This window comes from Myxocyprinus asiaticus, chromosome 33 (genome assembly GCF_019703515.2).
Source record: "Myxocyprinus asiaticus isolate MX2 ecotype Aquarium Trade chromosome 33, UBuf_Myxa_2, whole genome shotgun sequence".
Classification (NCBI taxonomy): Eukaryota; Metazoa; Chordata; class Actinopteri; order Cypriniformes; family Catostomidae; genus Myxocyprinus; species Myxocyprinus asiaticus.
In genome coordinates, this window is record NC_059376.1 from 38,633,218 (window position 1) to 38,651,570 (window position 18,353).

Genomic DNA, 18,353 nt, shown 5'->3' on the forward strand with positions numbered 1-18,353 from the left:
CACCACACTAACCTGTACTGAGATCATTATGAAGGTAATCGCAAGCTGTGAAGTGGGGCTGATAAATTTTGGTGGTGTGACGGACTTCTTGCCTTGCTCGAAGATGCGGTAAATGCGATTGGTCTTGGTGAGCATGGCGGAGTACGTAATGCACATGCCCAGACCGAGCAACAGCCTGCGAAACGCACACACCACCGTTCCCGGCTCGGCGATCATGAGGAAGGTGATGAGGTAGATAAGGAAGATTCCAGTCAGGAGCACGTAGCTGAGCTCACGTCCCGCGGCTCTCACGATGGGAGTGTCGTTGAAGCGGATGAAGGTGATGATGACGGACAGGGTGGCCAGGATGCCCAGAATTGCCAGGAACAGAGGGATAATGGCCCAGGGCGAATGCCACTCCAGTTTGATAATAGGTGTGGGCCGGCAGGCTGTGCGGTTAGGGGTCGGCCGCATGTCGAAAGGGCACATCTCGCAGTTGAACTCGTCGGCTTGAAATTGATACCCGTCACAAAGTTCACAGTGCCAGCAGCACGGAACACCCTTCACCATCTTCTTCCTCTCGCCTGAGCGGCACGGAAAACTGCACACGGAGTCCGGAATCAGGCGGGAGCCACCGGTCCACTGCATCTCTTCCACCTGACAAAACAGGAAAAATATTTATAAAGAATGGCTCCAGAATATGGCTGTTCAACTACTATACTGCCAAAACTAGCTTAAATCAGTCAGTGGCGTAGCCAGGGTGGCCCACCCCAAATTAGACCAAGGCCCACCCCGAATATTAGAGATTATTCTTTGACTTCATATATGCTGTAAATTTATAAAATAGTTTAAAAATTGCATAAATTCTGATTTCTGAAAGTATGAAAGAATGTTTGAATGAGCCGTTTGTTAAGTCACCTTTTTACTCTCTCTGACGACTGTTATTTTTCTCCCCCAGTGGCATTCGCAACCTGGTCCTAGAATCATTTTACAATAACTACATTTTTGAGAAATTATTTTTATGTGGCCTATTGTATGTAACATGGCAATTTCCTGGTGGAGTGAACACTAGAGGCGCTAAAACAACAATGACTTTTATCCACTTTCACTCAAATCACGAGTAAAAACGGCAGATTATCAGTCTATAAACACTTACTTTTCTCTCTGTTCCTCACACAATGCAATCTTATGACATACAGTGCATCCGTAAAGTATTCACAGCGCTTCTCTTTTTCCACATTTTGTTATGTTACAGCCTTATTCCAAAATGGATTAAATTCATTATTTTCCTCAAAATTCTACAAACAATACTCCATAATGACAACGTGAAAGAAGTTTGTTTGAAATCTTTGCAAATGTATTAAAAATAAAAAACGAAAAAAAAAAAAAAATCACATGTACATAAGTATTCACAGCCTTTGCTCAATACTTTACAGTATACTCAATAAGCCTCAGGTCTTATTGAGTATGATGCTACAAGCTTGGCACACCTATTTTTGGGCAGTTTCTCCCATTCTTCTTTGCAGGACTTCTCAAGATCCATCAGGTTGGATGGGGAGCGTCGGTGCACAGCCATTTTCAGATCTCTCCAGAGATGTTCAATCGGGTTCTAGTCTGGGCTCTGGCTGGGCCACTCAAGGACATTCACAGAGTTGTCCCGGAGCCACTCCTTTGTTACCTTGGCTGTGTGCTTGGGGTCGTTGTCCTGTTGGAAGATGAACCTTCGCCCCAGTCTGAGGTCCAGAGCGCTCTGGAGCAGGTTTTCATCAAGGATGTCTCTGTACATTGCTGCATTCATTTTTCCCTCAATCCTGACTAGTCTCCCAGTTCCTGCCACTGAAAAACATCCCCACAGCATGATGCTGCAACCACCATGCTTCACTGTAGGGATTGTATTGGCCAGGTGATGAGCGGTGCCTGGTTTCCTCCACACATGACGCTTGCCATTCAGGCCAAAGAGTTCAATCTTTGTTTCTCATGGTCTGAGAGTCCTTCAGGTGCCTTTTGGCAAACTCCAGGCGGGCTGTCATGTGCCTTTTACTGAGGAGTGGCTTCCGTCTGGCCACTCTACCATACAGGCCTGATTGGTGGAGTGCTGCAGAGATGGTTGTTCTTCTGGAAGGTTCTCCTCTCTCCACAGAGAAATGCTGGAGCTCTGTCAGAGTGACCATCGGGTTCTTGGTCACCTCCCTGACTAAGGCCCTTCTCCCCCGATCGCTCAGTTTGGCCAGGCAGCCAGCTCTAGGAAGAGTCCTGGTGGTTCCAAACTTCTTCCATTTACGGATGATGGAGGCCACTGTGCTCATTGGGACCTTCAATGCTGCAGAAATCTTTCTGTATCCTTCCCCAGATCTGTGCCTCGATACAATCCTGTCTCGGAGGTCTACAGACAATTCCTTGGACTTCATGGCTTGGTTTGTGCTCTGACATGCACTGTTAACTGTGGGACCTTATATAGACAGGTGTGTGCCTTTCCAAATCATGTCCAATCAACTGAATTTACCACAGGTGGACTCCAATCAAGTTGTAGAGACATCTCCAGGATGATCAGTGGAAACAGGATGCACCTGAGCTCAATTTTGAGTGTCATGGCAAAGGCTGTGAATACTTATGTACATGATTTTTTTTCGTTTTTTATTTTTTATAAATTTGCAAAGATTTCAAACAAACTTCTTTCATGTTGTCATTATGGAGTATTGTTTGTATAATTTTGAGGAAAATAATGAATTTAATCCATTTTGGAATAAGGCTTTAACATAACAAAATATGGAAAAAGTGAAGCGCTGTGAATACTTTCCGGATGCACTGTATAAACACTTTTACTATAGCGCATGACTCATTTTAACATTTGCATTACATAACCAACTACATTTACAAGCTTGTTTAAGTGTGATCAAATTGCACGGAAGCTCAACTGATAGAGTGTTGCATATTCCATACAAAGGACCGGGATACGAGTCCTGAAGAGCACGCGAGTCCACACGTCAGCCGAAAGTGTAATAGAAGCACCACAAAATGACATGGTTGCTTCAGAACTTCAGTCGCATTTGCTTTTTCTGACCCTATCGGTTAGGTTTAGGTTTAAGGTTTAGGGTAGGGAGGTAAGTTTCAATCTCGATAGAATATTAACCTTTAAAACCTCATCTGTTTAGAAGAACATTGCACCAGCACAGTGGACATTTCATTTCAGAACTGCCCTGAGACGTGTAATGAAGCACATAATTTTATTTTACTAAAATGTTGCCACAGTCACGCAATGTTTGTAGCATGGGAGAAGGCACTCACGAATTGCGATGTCAGAGCACCCTGCACTTTGAGACATAAAATAAGATCCTAAAAATTCAAATTAAGCTTTGAAGAAAGTTAGTAATGTTGTTGGTTTTGTGAATTGTCTTCTAAGGTTTGCTACCAAACCTTGCTGTTGAGCAGATGGATGAATTCAATAAAATTAATAATTAATATTTACTCAGATTCCATTATTTTTATTATCATTATCATCATCATCATCATCATCATCATTGCTGGTTTTATAGTTATTATTATAATTAATAGCTGCCTAACAACAACAGCAACAATAATTCAGTAAATAGGGAGTAGAAATTCATAGATATGATTTAAATATGAAGGCAAGTGTAGAAATAAATGACATGTACACATTTAATTACAAAAGCCTTTTGTTTTTATATATATATTTGCAGAGTGAATGATCATGATCATTTTGACTTCATAACTGTCCAATCTGTAGAAGAAGCAGGTGTTTAGAATAAAGTTTAGTACAAAAACCATCAGTGTTTCTCACTTCCTGCTCATAGTTTTGAATGAATACATCACATTCAGTCGGACGGTCACATACGGTCGAGTCGCACAAATATTTCAACACACAGCCGCCATGCGACACACTGCCATTTGTCAATCTGTCATTTGTTGGATGCAGTGAAAAGGCGGCTTCAGTCCAGTAAGACGAAAGAAAATTATCGGCAAAAATGTAATGAGTAATTTTCAAGTTGAAATAAAACTGTAAGGAGTAAAAAGTACTATTTTGTCTTTGGAAATGTAATGAAGTAAAAGTACAAGTATTCCATTTAAACTGCACTCGAGTAAAGTACAAATCCCCCAATATAATACTTAGGTATAATACTTAAGTATTTTTACTCAATTACTTTACACCGCTGGTTAACAGTTGGATTTAAAAATTTACATACATTTCTAAACATTTGGTATATCCTCAATTTTGCTTTAATGACAGCGTTCACTCAAGCTGGTACGGACATGTTATACAGCATGATCTGAGAATGTTTGTGTAAGAAAAGAGAATCTTGTGTTTCAATGAAAGCAAGGAAATTTGACCTTCTGAAAAAAGAGTTAACATGGTCAATGTCAATAATTTACTTACATTTTATTAGTGACCTACAAATAGTGCAAAATCCGAAATATTTCGTATTCATTGTGTTAAAACTATTCTTCCTTTAAAATGTTTCAAAAAAATGTATTTCCAGTTTTAAATGAAAACAATAATACCAGATTTTCAACGTGGTCTCAGAATATTAGACACCACTGTGTCTTTTGAAAACCCAATTGTATATAATGTCTATAAAGAGTACAATTATTTATTAGCCTGTACAACTCTGATCTAACCTTTAAATGTTAGGGTTTAAATCAAATTAAACACACTGTGCTAATGTATGATTAATGTCACTTTACGTTGAGCCGTAGGTTATTGGTCCATTGGCCGATGACTCTGTATCCTGGACTGGTGGTGTTGGTCATCTGGTACTGAAAGATGTCATAGCGTCCAGGAGCATCACCATTTTCATTAAACAGAACCGCAGTGCCAGCGCTACCTGATAATCACAAAAGAATCTGCATTCATATGACATTAGCATAAAAGAAGAGAGCACAATGTAAATATTTCACCAAAACTTTTTTTTTTTTTTTTTTTGGCATTTGCGAAGAAGGCGGAGCAGAAGGGAAATCTGTTTGGTGCCACTAGTGTCATAGATATACACTATATGGCTAAAAGTACTGTATATACAGTAGACACCCCCTTCTTATTTACGGGGTTTGGCTATTCCAGTAGTTTGCGTCATTGTGTGCTTCAAACTTTGTGTCAACATTTTTGGGGTGGGTTCTTTTCTGTTCCAGCATGACAATGCCCCTGTGCACACAGTGAGGTCCATAAAGGCATGGCTTTCTGAGTGTGGAAGATCTCGACTAGCCAGCACAAAGTCACTCTGAACACCTCGATGAATTTGGAATGCTGACTGTGAGTCATGTCCCACTGTCCAACATCAGTGCCTGACCTCACTGAAGCTTTTGTGCCTGAATGGGTGCAAGTCCCCGCATCCAAGTTCCAACATCTTGTGAAAATCTTTCCCAGAAGAGTGGAAGCTGTTATACAGAGATATTAATACCTTTGATTTTGAAATTAAATATTCAACAAGCACATATGGCTGTAGTGTTTGGGTGTCCACATACTTTTAGCCATATAGTGTAACACACTTCAGTGAAAAGGGGACAATTAATAATTGGAGAATGCAAGAAACCACAGCCTGAAAACAGAACAATTGTTAAAGAATATGGCATCTTGACATTGCTAGGAGCGGGACCACAGTCAGAGATATCGTAAGGAGACGTATGGTGCTTAAAACCCTTATCACCCCCTCTTCCTGTCAGCCCTTCTCCACCGAGACTCCTGAACATCTTCACTTCGCTCTAGAACCATCTGTCGTTTAGACTCTACATTCATGCTGCTTAATATTACATGCGGTGCTATCTGGTTTTAGTCCATGATTAGGTTTTAAAGGTAATCTCCCAATGCACTACAGATAAAGATTCAGCTATTAAAATGTCGGTTACACTTTCTATGAACTCAGAGTTATAATGCATTGTAAAGACATTTTAAATACCTTCCACTGCATTCATAATGTCTCGTAATACACCTAATAATATGTTTTAAATTCTCATAAATAATTGTAACTGCAGTTATAATCTATTATAATACTTACAGTACCTATTCATAGTTATACCTTAAAGAGTATAATACATAATAACACGATCAACATCCAATTTTATCAGCAGAAGTTAATAAAGTTAATTACATAAGTAATGTCATGCAAAAGCAGCATAGTGTAGTCATAAGTCTTTATGATATGATAATATGCCATTATAAATAGTATTTGCTTGCTTTAAGTTAAGTTACAAAAGCAATGTCTTCCTATAAACATCCATAACATAAAGTTGTAACATACAATAAATCAGAAGTCAAACTTTGGAAGTTATATGAAAATAAGTCTCCAAATAAGATGCACAAACATTAAAGTCCAGTACAGAATCAGTTTGATTCTCTTGATTCTTGGGTGTGTTCTGCATTAGAAGAGACAAATATTTGGCTAGATTTGTGATCAACATGCATATTTTTTTCTTAAATGAAAGTTACTGCCATGTTTTAACCATGCAGCTTTACGAGTGTTTTCCTTAAAGGGATATTTCACCCAAAAATGAAAATTCTCTCATCATTTACTCACCCTTATGCCATCCCAGATGTGTATGACTTTCTTTCTTCTGCAGAACACAAACAAAGATTAAAAAAAAAAAAATCTCAGCTCTGTAGGTCCATACAATGCAAGTGAATGGTGATCAGACCTTTGTAGCTCCAAAAATCAAATAAAGGAAACATAGACCTAATCTATAAGACTCCAGTGGTTAAATCCATATCTTCAGAAGTGATATAATAGGTGTGGGTGAGAAACAGAACAATATTTAAGTCCTTTTTTTCCTCTAAATCTCCACTTTCAGCTTCAGCGAAAGTTGAAGACAGCTTCATTTGAAATTCTGGGGTGAAAATAAGGTTTATTTTCATGAGATTTTTTTTCTCTGTGCAATAATGCATATTGCTTGTTCAGCCGATTCCCTCCAGGCAAGCTCTCAACAAAATGTTTTCAAAATGACAGTCACACTGGAAGAAGTGTGTGTGTGGGGGGGTCTTTTAATGGGAATTCCTTCATGGAAAGCTTCAGAACATCAGAGCAAAGGTGGATTTATTTGCCAGAGATTTGCATGAGTGGATAATGCAGAAAGATAAGTTTATACTGAACTACCACACCTGTACTGTAAAGTCATGAGCAAATGCTGCATTTATAGTCAGTGTGAAATAAAATTTGACACTATTTACTTTTTTAATAGACATTCTTGGTGAGGGCCTTGGTGGGTGGCTCAGTGGTAAAAAATGCTGGCTACCACCCCTGGAGATTGCTAGCTCGCTAGTTCGAATCCAAGGGTGTGCTGAGTGACTCCAGCCAGGGAGGGTAGAGTCACATGGGGTAAACTCCTCATGGTCACTATAATGTGGTTCGTTCTTGGTGGCACGTGGTGAGTTGAGCGTAGTTGCCTCGTAGTGAATTGAGCATAGTGCGGTGGATGGCATGAAGCCTCCACACGCACTATGTCTCCGTGGCAACAAGCCACATGATAAGATGCACGGGTTTACTGTCTCAGATGCGGAGGCAAATGGGATTCATCCTCCGCCACCCGGACTGAGGCAAATCACTACACGACCACGAGGACTTAAAAGCACATTGGAAACTGGGCATTCCAAATTGGGAGAAAAAGGGCAACAAAAAAAAAATAGACGTTCTTGGTGTTATTGACCACAATTCGTCTCCACTAATGCCAATGAAAATGTCACTCTACACTTATTTTGGTCAGATCATTCTAACGAATAGTTTTTCTGTTATTCGAGATTATTCATTAATCGATTAAAAGCCATTTTTGTGCATTTCCTAGTTAGGTATTCTGCTTCAGGCACACCCATATACGGAGGAGAGGAAGATTTTAATTAATAACAACTTAAATTTCGATCTGTGTAGCCTGTTTGTGTGTTTTTGTTCATGTTTCATATCATGTCTTTTATTTTGTAGTTTAGTCTCCATGGCTGAGTTTGAAATTGCATACTACCATACTACTCATGCTATTTCTGCCATAGACACATACTGTATGGCAGAAGTAGTAAGAGTAGTATGGGTAGTATGTCATTCTTAACTCAGCCCATGTCTTGCCTTAGTTCCCTCTTTCCTGTTCCTGTCTTTGTCATGTGATTTCGCTGTTTTGTCATGTGGCCCTCTTGTTCCATGTGTTTATTAGTTCTCAAGACCCTCTTGTGAAGTCAAAACAAGTCAAGACAAGTCAAGGATTTTAAGGTACTTTAAGGTGCTATTATGAAAAAAAGAAAGTCATACAGGTTCAGGGGCGTAGATTTTAGGGGGGATGGTATGACCCCCCCCAAGCCAAATCTACGCCATTGTACAGGTTTGAAATGACGCAAGAGTGAGTAAATAATGATTGAATTTGTTATTTTGTTCATACCAAATATTATTATGAGGCACAACAAACAGGGTTTGGTTTTATCCTTTGAACTCAAACGGCTGGCATCCAGCCTGATGCCACTACTGATGCCAGTCATGTCTTGTGTTTTGGTGATGCTGATCTGGTGTGATGTTGACTCACCATTGAAGTTGACGGAGCGGATGTAGCTAAGCAACAAGCGTCCCTCCACTGTGTCCATCTTATCACACACACCTGCGGCTCCTGGGCACAGATCCTGATGCATGTTGTGCAAAGCGTGAGCCATGGCGTATACTGCATCAATTACAAATTGAACCTTTCCCTCCTGCTCGTAATGGGAATCGCGACTGATCCGTTCTTCTCCTAAGAGAGAGAGAGAAAAATGGGTAAAATTAAGACAAAGAGATCACTACAAGAGATTCTAAAGGAATAGTTCACCCAAAAATTAAAATTCTGTCTCATTCTATTTTATAGAAAATTCTGTTTACTCACCCTAATATCGTTCCAAACCAGTATGCTGTTACATTTTTCCGTCAAACACAAAAGGAGACTTTTCACCCAACAATGTTCCATACAACAACATTATGATTATGTCTGTCAAGCTCCAAAAAGGACAAAAAAACACCATGACATTACTATTAAAATAGTCCATTTGACCATAAAAGCTATATTCTATGACAGTTTTGTGTGAGGAACAGGCCAAAATTTAAGTCATTATTCACTGAAAATATTCTCCTCGGCTGCAGCTCTCAAATGCCATTCTCTATTCTGCATATTTAAAGTGATGTTTCACATTTGGTTACGACATACATAAGAAACAATGGCCTTTGGTGCCAATGACATCAAACCTCGAATGACACCTCACCATGCTATTTTTCAGTCTAAACTCGGATATGAATGACATTTCAGAGCTTGGCGCCAAAAGATTTGGAATTTAGCATAGACTATTTTTGGAGCTTGACATATGTACTGTCACTATGAACTGTCATTGTATGGACAAGAGCTGCATGAAGATTATTTAAAGAAAACACTTTTGTGTAGGTTACCACAGAAAACATAGCAGCATATAATGTAGGTTTAAAATGACATGTGAATGAGTAAATGAAGACAGAATTTTCATTTTTGGGTGAATCATCCCTTTTTAACCCAAAAAAGTCTCTCTAAGCTATCAGGAACTCTCACCTGTACATTTCTTTTTTTCCGGATCAATCTTGATACCTGGACGTGTCAGTTTACACCTAAAGTCGTCCTCCCAAAATTCAGCAAACCAGATATTTCTGCGGTTGTTCTCCAAGGATCGAGTGGTGAAGTACTGGTCAAACCCTGAGCGAAAAGTAGAGGGATACTAACATGATTACAGAACTCAAAAGTGGAATCTTTTTTTTGGGGGGGGGATTTTTCCCCTTTTTCTCCCAATTTGGAATGCCCAATTCCCAATGCGCTCTAAGTCCTCGTGGTGGCGTAGTGATTTGCCTCAGTCCGGGTGGCGGAGGACAAATCCCAGTTGCCTCCGCGTCTGAGACAGTCAACCCGCGCATCTTATCACGTGGCTTGTTGAGCGCGTCACCACGGAGACATAGCGCGTGTGGAGGCTTCACGCCATCCACCGCGGTAACCACGCTCAATTCACCATGCGCCCCACTGAGAACAAACCACATTATAGCGACCACGAGGAGGTTACCCCATGTGATTCTACCCTCCCTAGCAACCGGGCCAATTTGGTTGCTTAGGAGACCTGGCTGGAGTCACTCAGCACTTAAGTGTGGAATCTTAAGTGTGATTTGCACAGTTTTTAGGATGAAACTCTGTGTATTGCAAACCTTCAATAGATGCTCTTTTGGGTAGGATGGTGACAGCACCTTCAGCCAAATCCTCCTGGTCCAAGATTGGAGAGCTTTTGGCACCCCAGCTGTCTGATCCAACAAACTTGAAGTGACCGGTCAGATTGGAATTCCTTGCAGCCTCCAGAACCTGTCTGGACAAGGAACAGCAGAATTAGGCTTGAACACTGAAGCAAAATCATGTTAAAAGCATAGTTCACACAAAAAATGAAAATTCTGTCATCATTTACTCATCCTCATGTTGTTCCAAATCTGGAGGACTTTCTTTTTACCATGGAACGTTAAAGGAGATGTTAGGTAGAATGTTAGCATTAGTCTAGCTTTCTGCCTAACATCTCCTTTTGTGTTCCACAGGAATAACAACAGTCAGTAAGGGTTTGGAACAGCATGGGAGTGAGTAAATGATGACAAAATGTTCATTTTGGGTGACTTTAACGACAACCTATTTTAAAGGTGATGTAAGTGATTTCCACCACTTTGCTAACTTCTACCATTTTGCTAACTCTCCCCAAAACCCCACCCTCCAAAGGCATGTCAGCCAACCCCATGTCAGCAAACCTGAACTTTTAAAATGATTGACAGGCAGAGAGTGTTTTTGATTGATCTCATTGCAGCAACAAACCTTGACTAATATTATGAGTGGACTTAAAAAATAATTGCTACAAAAGTGTTGAATACGGCAACTTTAAGTACCACAATCAAATTCTTGTCATAGGTGATTTTGTAATTCAGTATGCTTTACGGGCATCGAATAAATACATTTTCCATAAACAGCGCACTATTGTTATTATTAGTCAAATTCAATTAAATTCATTTGTATAGCACTTTTCACAATACATATAGTATGTTCCAAAGCAGCTTTACAAAGAATAGTGCCTTACAAACCTTCAAGTTAGCAAGCCAGAGGTGACAGGATATAAATCACTTTCATTTATAAATTCATAAAAAAATAAAGTTTAAATCTCAAATTGTGATTGTGTCAACTATCCACATATAAATTTATACATATACATTGTTAATGTAATGTCCATGTTAAAAAGTCTCTCACTTCTCACAGGCAGGAAAAAATCTGATCCCAATCCGTTTCGGTTTTTGTTGTCTGAACAGGACAAAAATGTATAAAATCCGATTTTTATAAGCCTGATCCAAATTTTGTAGATGGTTTGGAATCCAAATAAAATCAGATTTTTGTTAATGCGACTTAGTCTGAACAGTCAGATTGATTTCATGTGTTTTTCATCATTCGTTGTGCGCGACGGGTGTTTGTCAGGTTTTGCGACAAGAAGCATTCCAAACGGCCTAAATTATGCCTTCGGAGGGCACTTCTAAGGGATTACAATCATTATCGCCATGCTTTAGCTCAAAAAATGAGTTCTAAATGACCATTATTTTTGAGCCCCACTCTTTTTAGCACTCCAAATCTCTCACAGTGGATGGTAAAGTCTTCGAAGGGAATAGGGCTTAGAGATGATCACTTCTGAATGGAACGCACCCATATACTGCATTCCAAACAGCATAAATGATGCCTTCACAGGGCTCTTCGAAGGGAAAACATTAATGATGGCCATGCTGCAGGATTGCTACAAGAGAATTTTCAATAAAAAATTACTTAAAAAGGGAGTTCAGAATGACTACCTTGGGAGGTCACGTGATGCCACGTGAGGATCGGACGTGTGAACGGTGAGCTCTGCGCACTTTGCTAGTTTTAACACTTTTAATGACATAAACCGGTGAGATTCGATACACTCTGTTCCATAACTGTTCTAGGAGGACAATATGTCAAAGAATTCAAAAACCTTGGGCTCTGGAGATATTAAAAAACACTTCCGTGCTCAAGCTGACACCCCCGAGCAGTCTCAGAATTTTAGTCTCAGATCACGCCCTGGTGTGTTTAGATGTGTTGCCACATATGAAGAAAAGGAAATCATATAGTTGGCGCTTTAATGTATCCCTTTTGCAAAATACTGAATTCCAACAAATGCTAAAAGCTGAAATCAGTGTCTATATGGAGACCAGCTGGTCCTCAGTATCCTCTGTGGGTGTGGCTTGGGAGGCACTTAAGGCGGTTCTTAGGGGCTGGATCATAGAGTATGCCTCATTCACCAAAAAATCCAAAGCACGTGAACTCGTGGAGTTGGAAGGGAATTTTAAAAGTGTCGAGGCAGAGCTGAAGCGCCGTAGGTCATATAATGGCCTCAGAGAATTGGCCCGATTGAAATACAGATATAATACTCTTTTGTTGCGGAAGGTGGAGTTTTGGCTGTTCAGGGCAAGACAGTCATACTTTGAGTCGGGGGACAAGGGTAACTTCTGGCTAGATATATAAAAAAAGAGAGAGTCTTTTTCTACCATTCCCACAGTGAAATCTGCTGGTGGTGAAATATTTACCTCAGCCACTGATATTAATAATGCTTTTAAAGAATTCTATCTTGATCTTTATAGTTCCACGTCTTTGTCTACTGATGAAGATATTAGAAACTTTGTGGAACCATTAGAACTTTAAACTGATGACTGAGCAAAAAAATTCTCTTGATTCTGAGATAACCTTGGAGCAGCTTGGCGAGGTAATTAAGGCCTTGCCTACAGGGAAGGCTCCAGGGCCAGACGGCTTTGCCGCTAAATTTTTTAGATCTCATGCTACAGAACTGGCTCCACTTTTGCTAGAAGTTTATATGGAATCATTAAAGAATGGAAAGCTTCTGCCAACCATGACACAAGCCCAGATTAGTCTGATTCTTAAAAGGACAAAGATCCAAGCGAGTGTAAGAGTTAACATCCAATTTCCCTGATCCAGCTAGATGTTAAAATATTGTCAAAAATTTTGGCTAACCGATTAAGTAAAGTTATGACATCTCTTATACATATAGATCAGGTGGGGTTTATTCGGGGCCGTAGCTCTTCTGATAACATTAGGCATTTCATCAATATTATGTGGTCAGTGGCAAATGATCAGATTCCGGTCGCTGCCATCTCACTTGACGCTGAAAAGGCGTTTGATATGGTAGAATGGAATTATCTTTTTAAGATTCTGGAAATGTACGGGTTCGGGAATACTTTTATTGGATGGATTAAGTTACTTTATAGACACCCGGTAGCAGCAGTACAAACAAGTGGATTAATTTCAGATTATTTTACTCTGGATAGGGGCACCCGGCAGGGTTACCCTCTTTCCTCATTATTGTTCTGTCTTACTCTGGAACCATTAGCAGCCTCGATAAGAAAGGAGGATGATTTTTCCAGGAGTGGTGGCGGGAGGTAAAGCTTTTGCTTTACGCAGATGATATTTTATTATTCGTCTCTGACCCTACTAGATCTATGCCTTGCCTCCACAGAATTATTAATTCCTTTGCTTAGTTCTCAGGATACAGAATTAATTGGTCTAAATCTGAAGCTTTGGCTCTGACAGCATACTTCCCGGTAACTGCTTTTCAGCCTGGCGCCTTCCAATGGCCCAAACAGGGCATTAAGTATTTGGGCATTTTATTCCCAGCAAATTTGTGTGATTTAGTTAGAGTTAATTTTGAGCCTTTAATAATAAGTGTTTTCGAGCGATTTGGGCAGGTGGGCTTCATTACATTTATCTATGATTGGGAAGGTTAATGTTATTAAAATGAATTTTATTCCAAAATTCAACTATGTGCTACAGTCTCTCCCTTTAGATGTCCCCCTCTCTTATTTCAAGTAATTTGATAGCATAGCGAAGTCCTTCATTTGGAGTGGTAAACATCCTAGATTACATTTCAGCAGTATCAAATTCTCAGGGCCAGCAAAGCCTTCTCTGCTGGCCTAACATGCCAAATAAATAAATATTTTTCATCCTTTCATTCTCAATCACCTTTTTGCCTATGTATTTTTAATCGCTTTCCACTCTTAATTAATCTACAAACAAACAGAGAAAAATGAAAAGTTTATCCAGTCAGAATTTATTCCTTGATGCTTACAAGCAAAGTGTGACAACTGTTTCACAAATTGCATGCCTGAAACAGCACATGAGTCTGAGCTCCACCCCCGCAGGCCTTCAGAATTTCTTCAGAATCCCTCAACAGTGTAAGTGAATAGGCATCTAAAGTCAGACTGTCAGATTCATCAGCCAATCAGATTGATTTATTTGTTCTTGGTAGGTGTGATCTTTAGGATATGTCCTGGTCGAGGCCTTCTAGCTGGCCTTGAGTGACGCAAGCACGCTTTAAGTGATGTACGTAATTTGAAAGCGAAGAGCGTGAGATCTTGCTGACGAGTCAGCTGTCATCACTGCTGGTATTGCCATTGAGAAAGAGATCCTTATGGATTTAAAAACCTGAGATGTTCTGCATGACTGTGTGATTGCTTAATTTATTAAACAGGAAAAGTAGACTGATTTTCACTTCAAGTAAATTGGTAAGTGCTTTTTGCATTGTTATAGCAACATCAGGAGTTTTCTAAGTGTAAATTAGGCTACTTGAGCATTCAGTGTTGGATCAAGTTTTGAAAAGTAGTGCTGCGTTCCATTCAACCCAGAAAGTCAGATTTTACAACTTTCTACTAGGAAAAGTGTAATGGAATGCATCTTTAAGTCAGAATTACAACTTGTAGGCTCGTGCAGAAATTCTCAACTCCGATTCCACCAAAATGCAGGGGCATGATGTCACACAAACATGTCGACACTCAGGGAGATATACAAAGTAAGTGATAAACATTCACTTTATTAAGTAATATCGATAAATGAGTTTGTTTCCACATTACATGATATTAAAACTTGTTTAACAAACGCCTGCAGAAACAGGTGTATAAAACATTATGATCTCTTTTGATAATTGTACACCTGTAGCACAAATTCTAACACTTCAGCATTGTTTTCAGTTGGGTTGCTAGGAGACATCTCTAATGAGAGTCAAACCCCTGCTAAGCTAACGGGAGCATTGCAGTTCTGAATATCGGGGAATGGAATGCATTTATGGTCGGAGATATCAAGTAGGATTATCCCACATCCAACTTGAATGGAATGCAGCATAACCATGTACACTGATGAAAATAAATTTATTGCAAGCAACATTTAAATCGCAAATATTATTAGATAGATTTTTCCAGGTATTATAGACCTCCTTGGTAGATTCATTTGAAAAATTCAGATTTTTGAATGTCTGTTCGGGAGACGTTCATTTCACAAAACAGTCATGCTGCAGTTAAAATTAGGCTTGCTTGGGCATTAAGTGTCGTTTCAAGTTCTGGCTTTCGTGCGTGGACATGTTTTTAAAATGTCAATTGGTATTATTAGTTAGCTGTGACATAATGTATGATGCCCAAAGGCATAGGGTGTCTTATTCATTATGAAACTGTGTTTTCTTAATGGCATGAATCACACTGAAGGCCTAGACTTAAAATGCACGGCCCGCCACTGCATTTCAGTAAGTTGGGCTAGGCCTAGCTATGATTTTGTTTTATAATTATGCATTTGGTCTCAGACATTTGGCTCAATGGTCACACCTGAGAGAGCCCCTCCCTGGTTTTGTATTGAACAGGAAGTTCTTGCCCCTATTTCGCCATTGCAGAGCCTTTCTATCAAGCTAATCGTAGAAGTTAAGTTACGCCCCGTTATCTCGCATTTTTACTTGGTATAGACAAAAGTGTCCAGTGTGTTTAATTCTGACATTTATTTAAATGTTGCTTCGAGCATATGGCTGAACCCAAAGTTATGTATTAATAAGTTCCATTTCTATTGGACAGAGTGGATTGTGAGGCAGGTTACGCTTGGTTACCTGTATGAGAGTGGAGTATTGAGATCCTTTGAAAATATGGTTCAACATTTTTGGATTCCCAGGTTTCAATTGTTTAGGTATTTACAGCTGCGTCACCTGCTTTGTACTATTTTTGGGAGTAGCATACACGCCCCTAAAGTGGCAGATACTCTGGGAGTGGTGATTACTGCTTTTGGAAAAGGTCATGAGGCATCAGTGTATTACTCCCTGCTAATTCAGAGTCTGGGGGATGGAGTTTCAACTTCTCTCAAGAGATTATGGGAGAAAGATTTAAACTTGGTATTGGAGGAGGGAGAGTGGGCTAGGATTCTAAAAAACATCAAGTCTACATCTAGAGATGCAAGGGCGTGCCTTATGCAATTTAAGATTTTACATTGATTCTATTCGGCCCCCTCTAGGTTGTATAGGCTTGGTCTTAAAGACACACCCATCTGCTGGCAATGCCAATCAGAAGATGGGGACACAACCCATGTTTTTTGGTGGTGTGTTAAGATCCAAGAATTTTGGTTGAGCGTTCAAAGTTTTATGTGTGACATATTGGGTACTCAAATTTCGGTTTGTGCCATTGAAGAGATTGTAAGTCTATCCCTCACAGCCACGTTGTCATTCCCATTAAAAATCAAAGATGGCACAAGTGTGAATAAGGACACAAAGCCTTCAATACAGGACTTTCGCTGCGCGCTAAAAAACAGGCCAATTGGTATGACGTCGTAAATTTGGCCAAAACACGGGATGTCCTAGCTAAATCCGTACAGTTGAATTCAATTCAAAATTAATTGTTAACCATCATCGTTACTATGACAACTAATGTGTATGTGCTAGCAAAAACGACTGCAGTCTGAACAGAAAAATTCAGATCTGTTCACTTATAACCTGCAGTTTGAACAGTCAGTCTATAAAAATCAGATTTGAGAAAAAATTAGATTTTTCCTGCAGTGTGAACAACTGAAAAGTCAAAGTTTTGCTAAAACAATACATCATAGTTTCTTAGTTACAGTGACACAAAACTAAGTTATTATGAATTAAGCTTTTCATTTATGTGTTTGATTTGAGCCACTGAAGACATGACTGACAATTCACGCGGTGCAGGCGACAGCTCTTGTTCACAGGAGTGCATTAATGAGCGGGAATCTTCATCTGCACAGACGTTCCCTTCCTCAGGAGCCTGTCAGAAAGCTTGTCAGCATGAGCCATATGGATTAGGAACTGCCACACCTAAACACAAAGTGGCAAACTGACACTCGTGAGTGTAGACGAAGATAGCAAGTATAGTTTCTATTGCTTGTGTATTTTTTGTTACTTTTGAATAAATGAGGTCAAATGTTAATAATGTCAAATAAAATTATGAAAGCATCATAGAATGTATTAAATTCTGTATCTGGGTAGCGGACACATAATGTGTTCATGGACTCGTGGTAGAATGTAGAATTTAGGTCCTGTATGTATTTCACCATTTTAATCGCCTTATTGACTTATTGAGTTTATTTTAAGTGTTTCTGCTGTGTGAAAAATACATTTTTAAAAGTACAAATGTTTCATGTAGTCTCTCAGTTAACATGAGGTCATAAAAGCTGCATGCATAATAACTATAAAGGAATTAACAAAATGTTGTTTAAAATAGTTTTAGATGAAGTATATGCCACATTTCTAAAATTATTTTATGTCATTTACCCATCTACTCTTACCATATATGAAAAGTTAATCTATGCTCGAAGATATACCTGTAAAATGATTGCGACTATGATAAAAAGTTTAAAGAGTTTATTTTGGTAGATTTCACACTTTAACACCTTCGCTCCACACTGACATTTTCCAGGCAGTTTTAGCACTTCCTGTGTGAAGGGTGGCACCCATAGACTGCACAAAAAGCAATGACGGATCATTTCTAGAAAACATCTTCAGATGTTGAACCTTCATTTCAGACATTTAAATGAAGTAAATAATTCCTCTTCAGCAGAAAAGAGGATTTTTTTTCCCTCTTGGTACCAATGTGACCGGCAGGCAAATAGAAGAGTCAGTAGAAAAACAGAGCATGTGATAAAGTCTGTACTTCAACATAATAGAGATGCCCAGAGATAATAGAGTTAATAGATACAGAGATAATAGAGATAAATGCTCTTCAATGGTTCTTTGCAACACCTTACAACACAAATACATAAATGATGTACAGAATAAAAAGGCTCTCCTTTGAATTTTTCAAGTATAAACAATCTGGATTTTCTCTATACCACTTTACTTTCATTATGCACATTAACTATCATTACTATATTATATTGCATTATGTACACTGGCGGCCAAAATTTTGGAATAATGTACATATTTTGCTGTTTCGGAAGGAAATTGGTACTTTAATTCACCAAAGTGGCATTCAGCTGATCACAAAGTATAGTCAGGACATTACTGATGTAAAAAAACAGCACCATCACTATTTGAAAAAAAAGTCATTTTTGATTAAAAC

At 39.2% G+C, this 18,353-nt stretch overlaps 1 protein-coding gene across 2 annotated transcripts in view; it reads right to left on the reverse strand.

Annotated features, from left to right (window-relative positions):
• LOC127424610 (metabotropic glutamate receptor 6-like) overlaps positions 1–18,353 on the reverse strand; it is a 79,308-nt gene that overhangs the window by 22,047 nt on the left and 38,908 nt on the right. For both annotated transcript variants that reach the window (XM_051669954.1, XM_051669955.1), the window contains exons 5-9: positions 10,140–10,294; positions 9,502–9,642; positions 8,482–8,682; positions 4,681–4,820; positions 13–636 (exon numbers count right to left, since the gene is read on the reverse strand). In XM_051669954.1, coding sequence (XP_051525914.1) covers positions 13–636; positions 4,681–4,820; positions 8,482–8,682; positions 9,502–9,642; positions 10,140–10,294 — 1,261 coding nt within the window. The remainder of the gene's footprint in view (positions 1–12; positions 637–4,680; positions 4,821–8,481; positions 8,683–9,501; positions 9,643–10,139; positions 10,295–18,353) is intronic.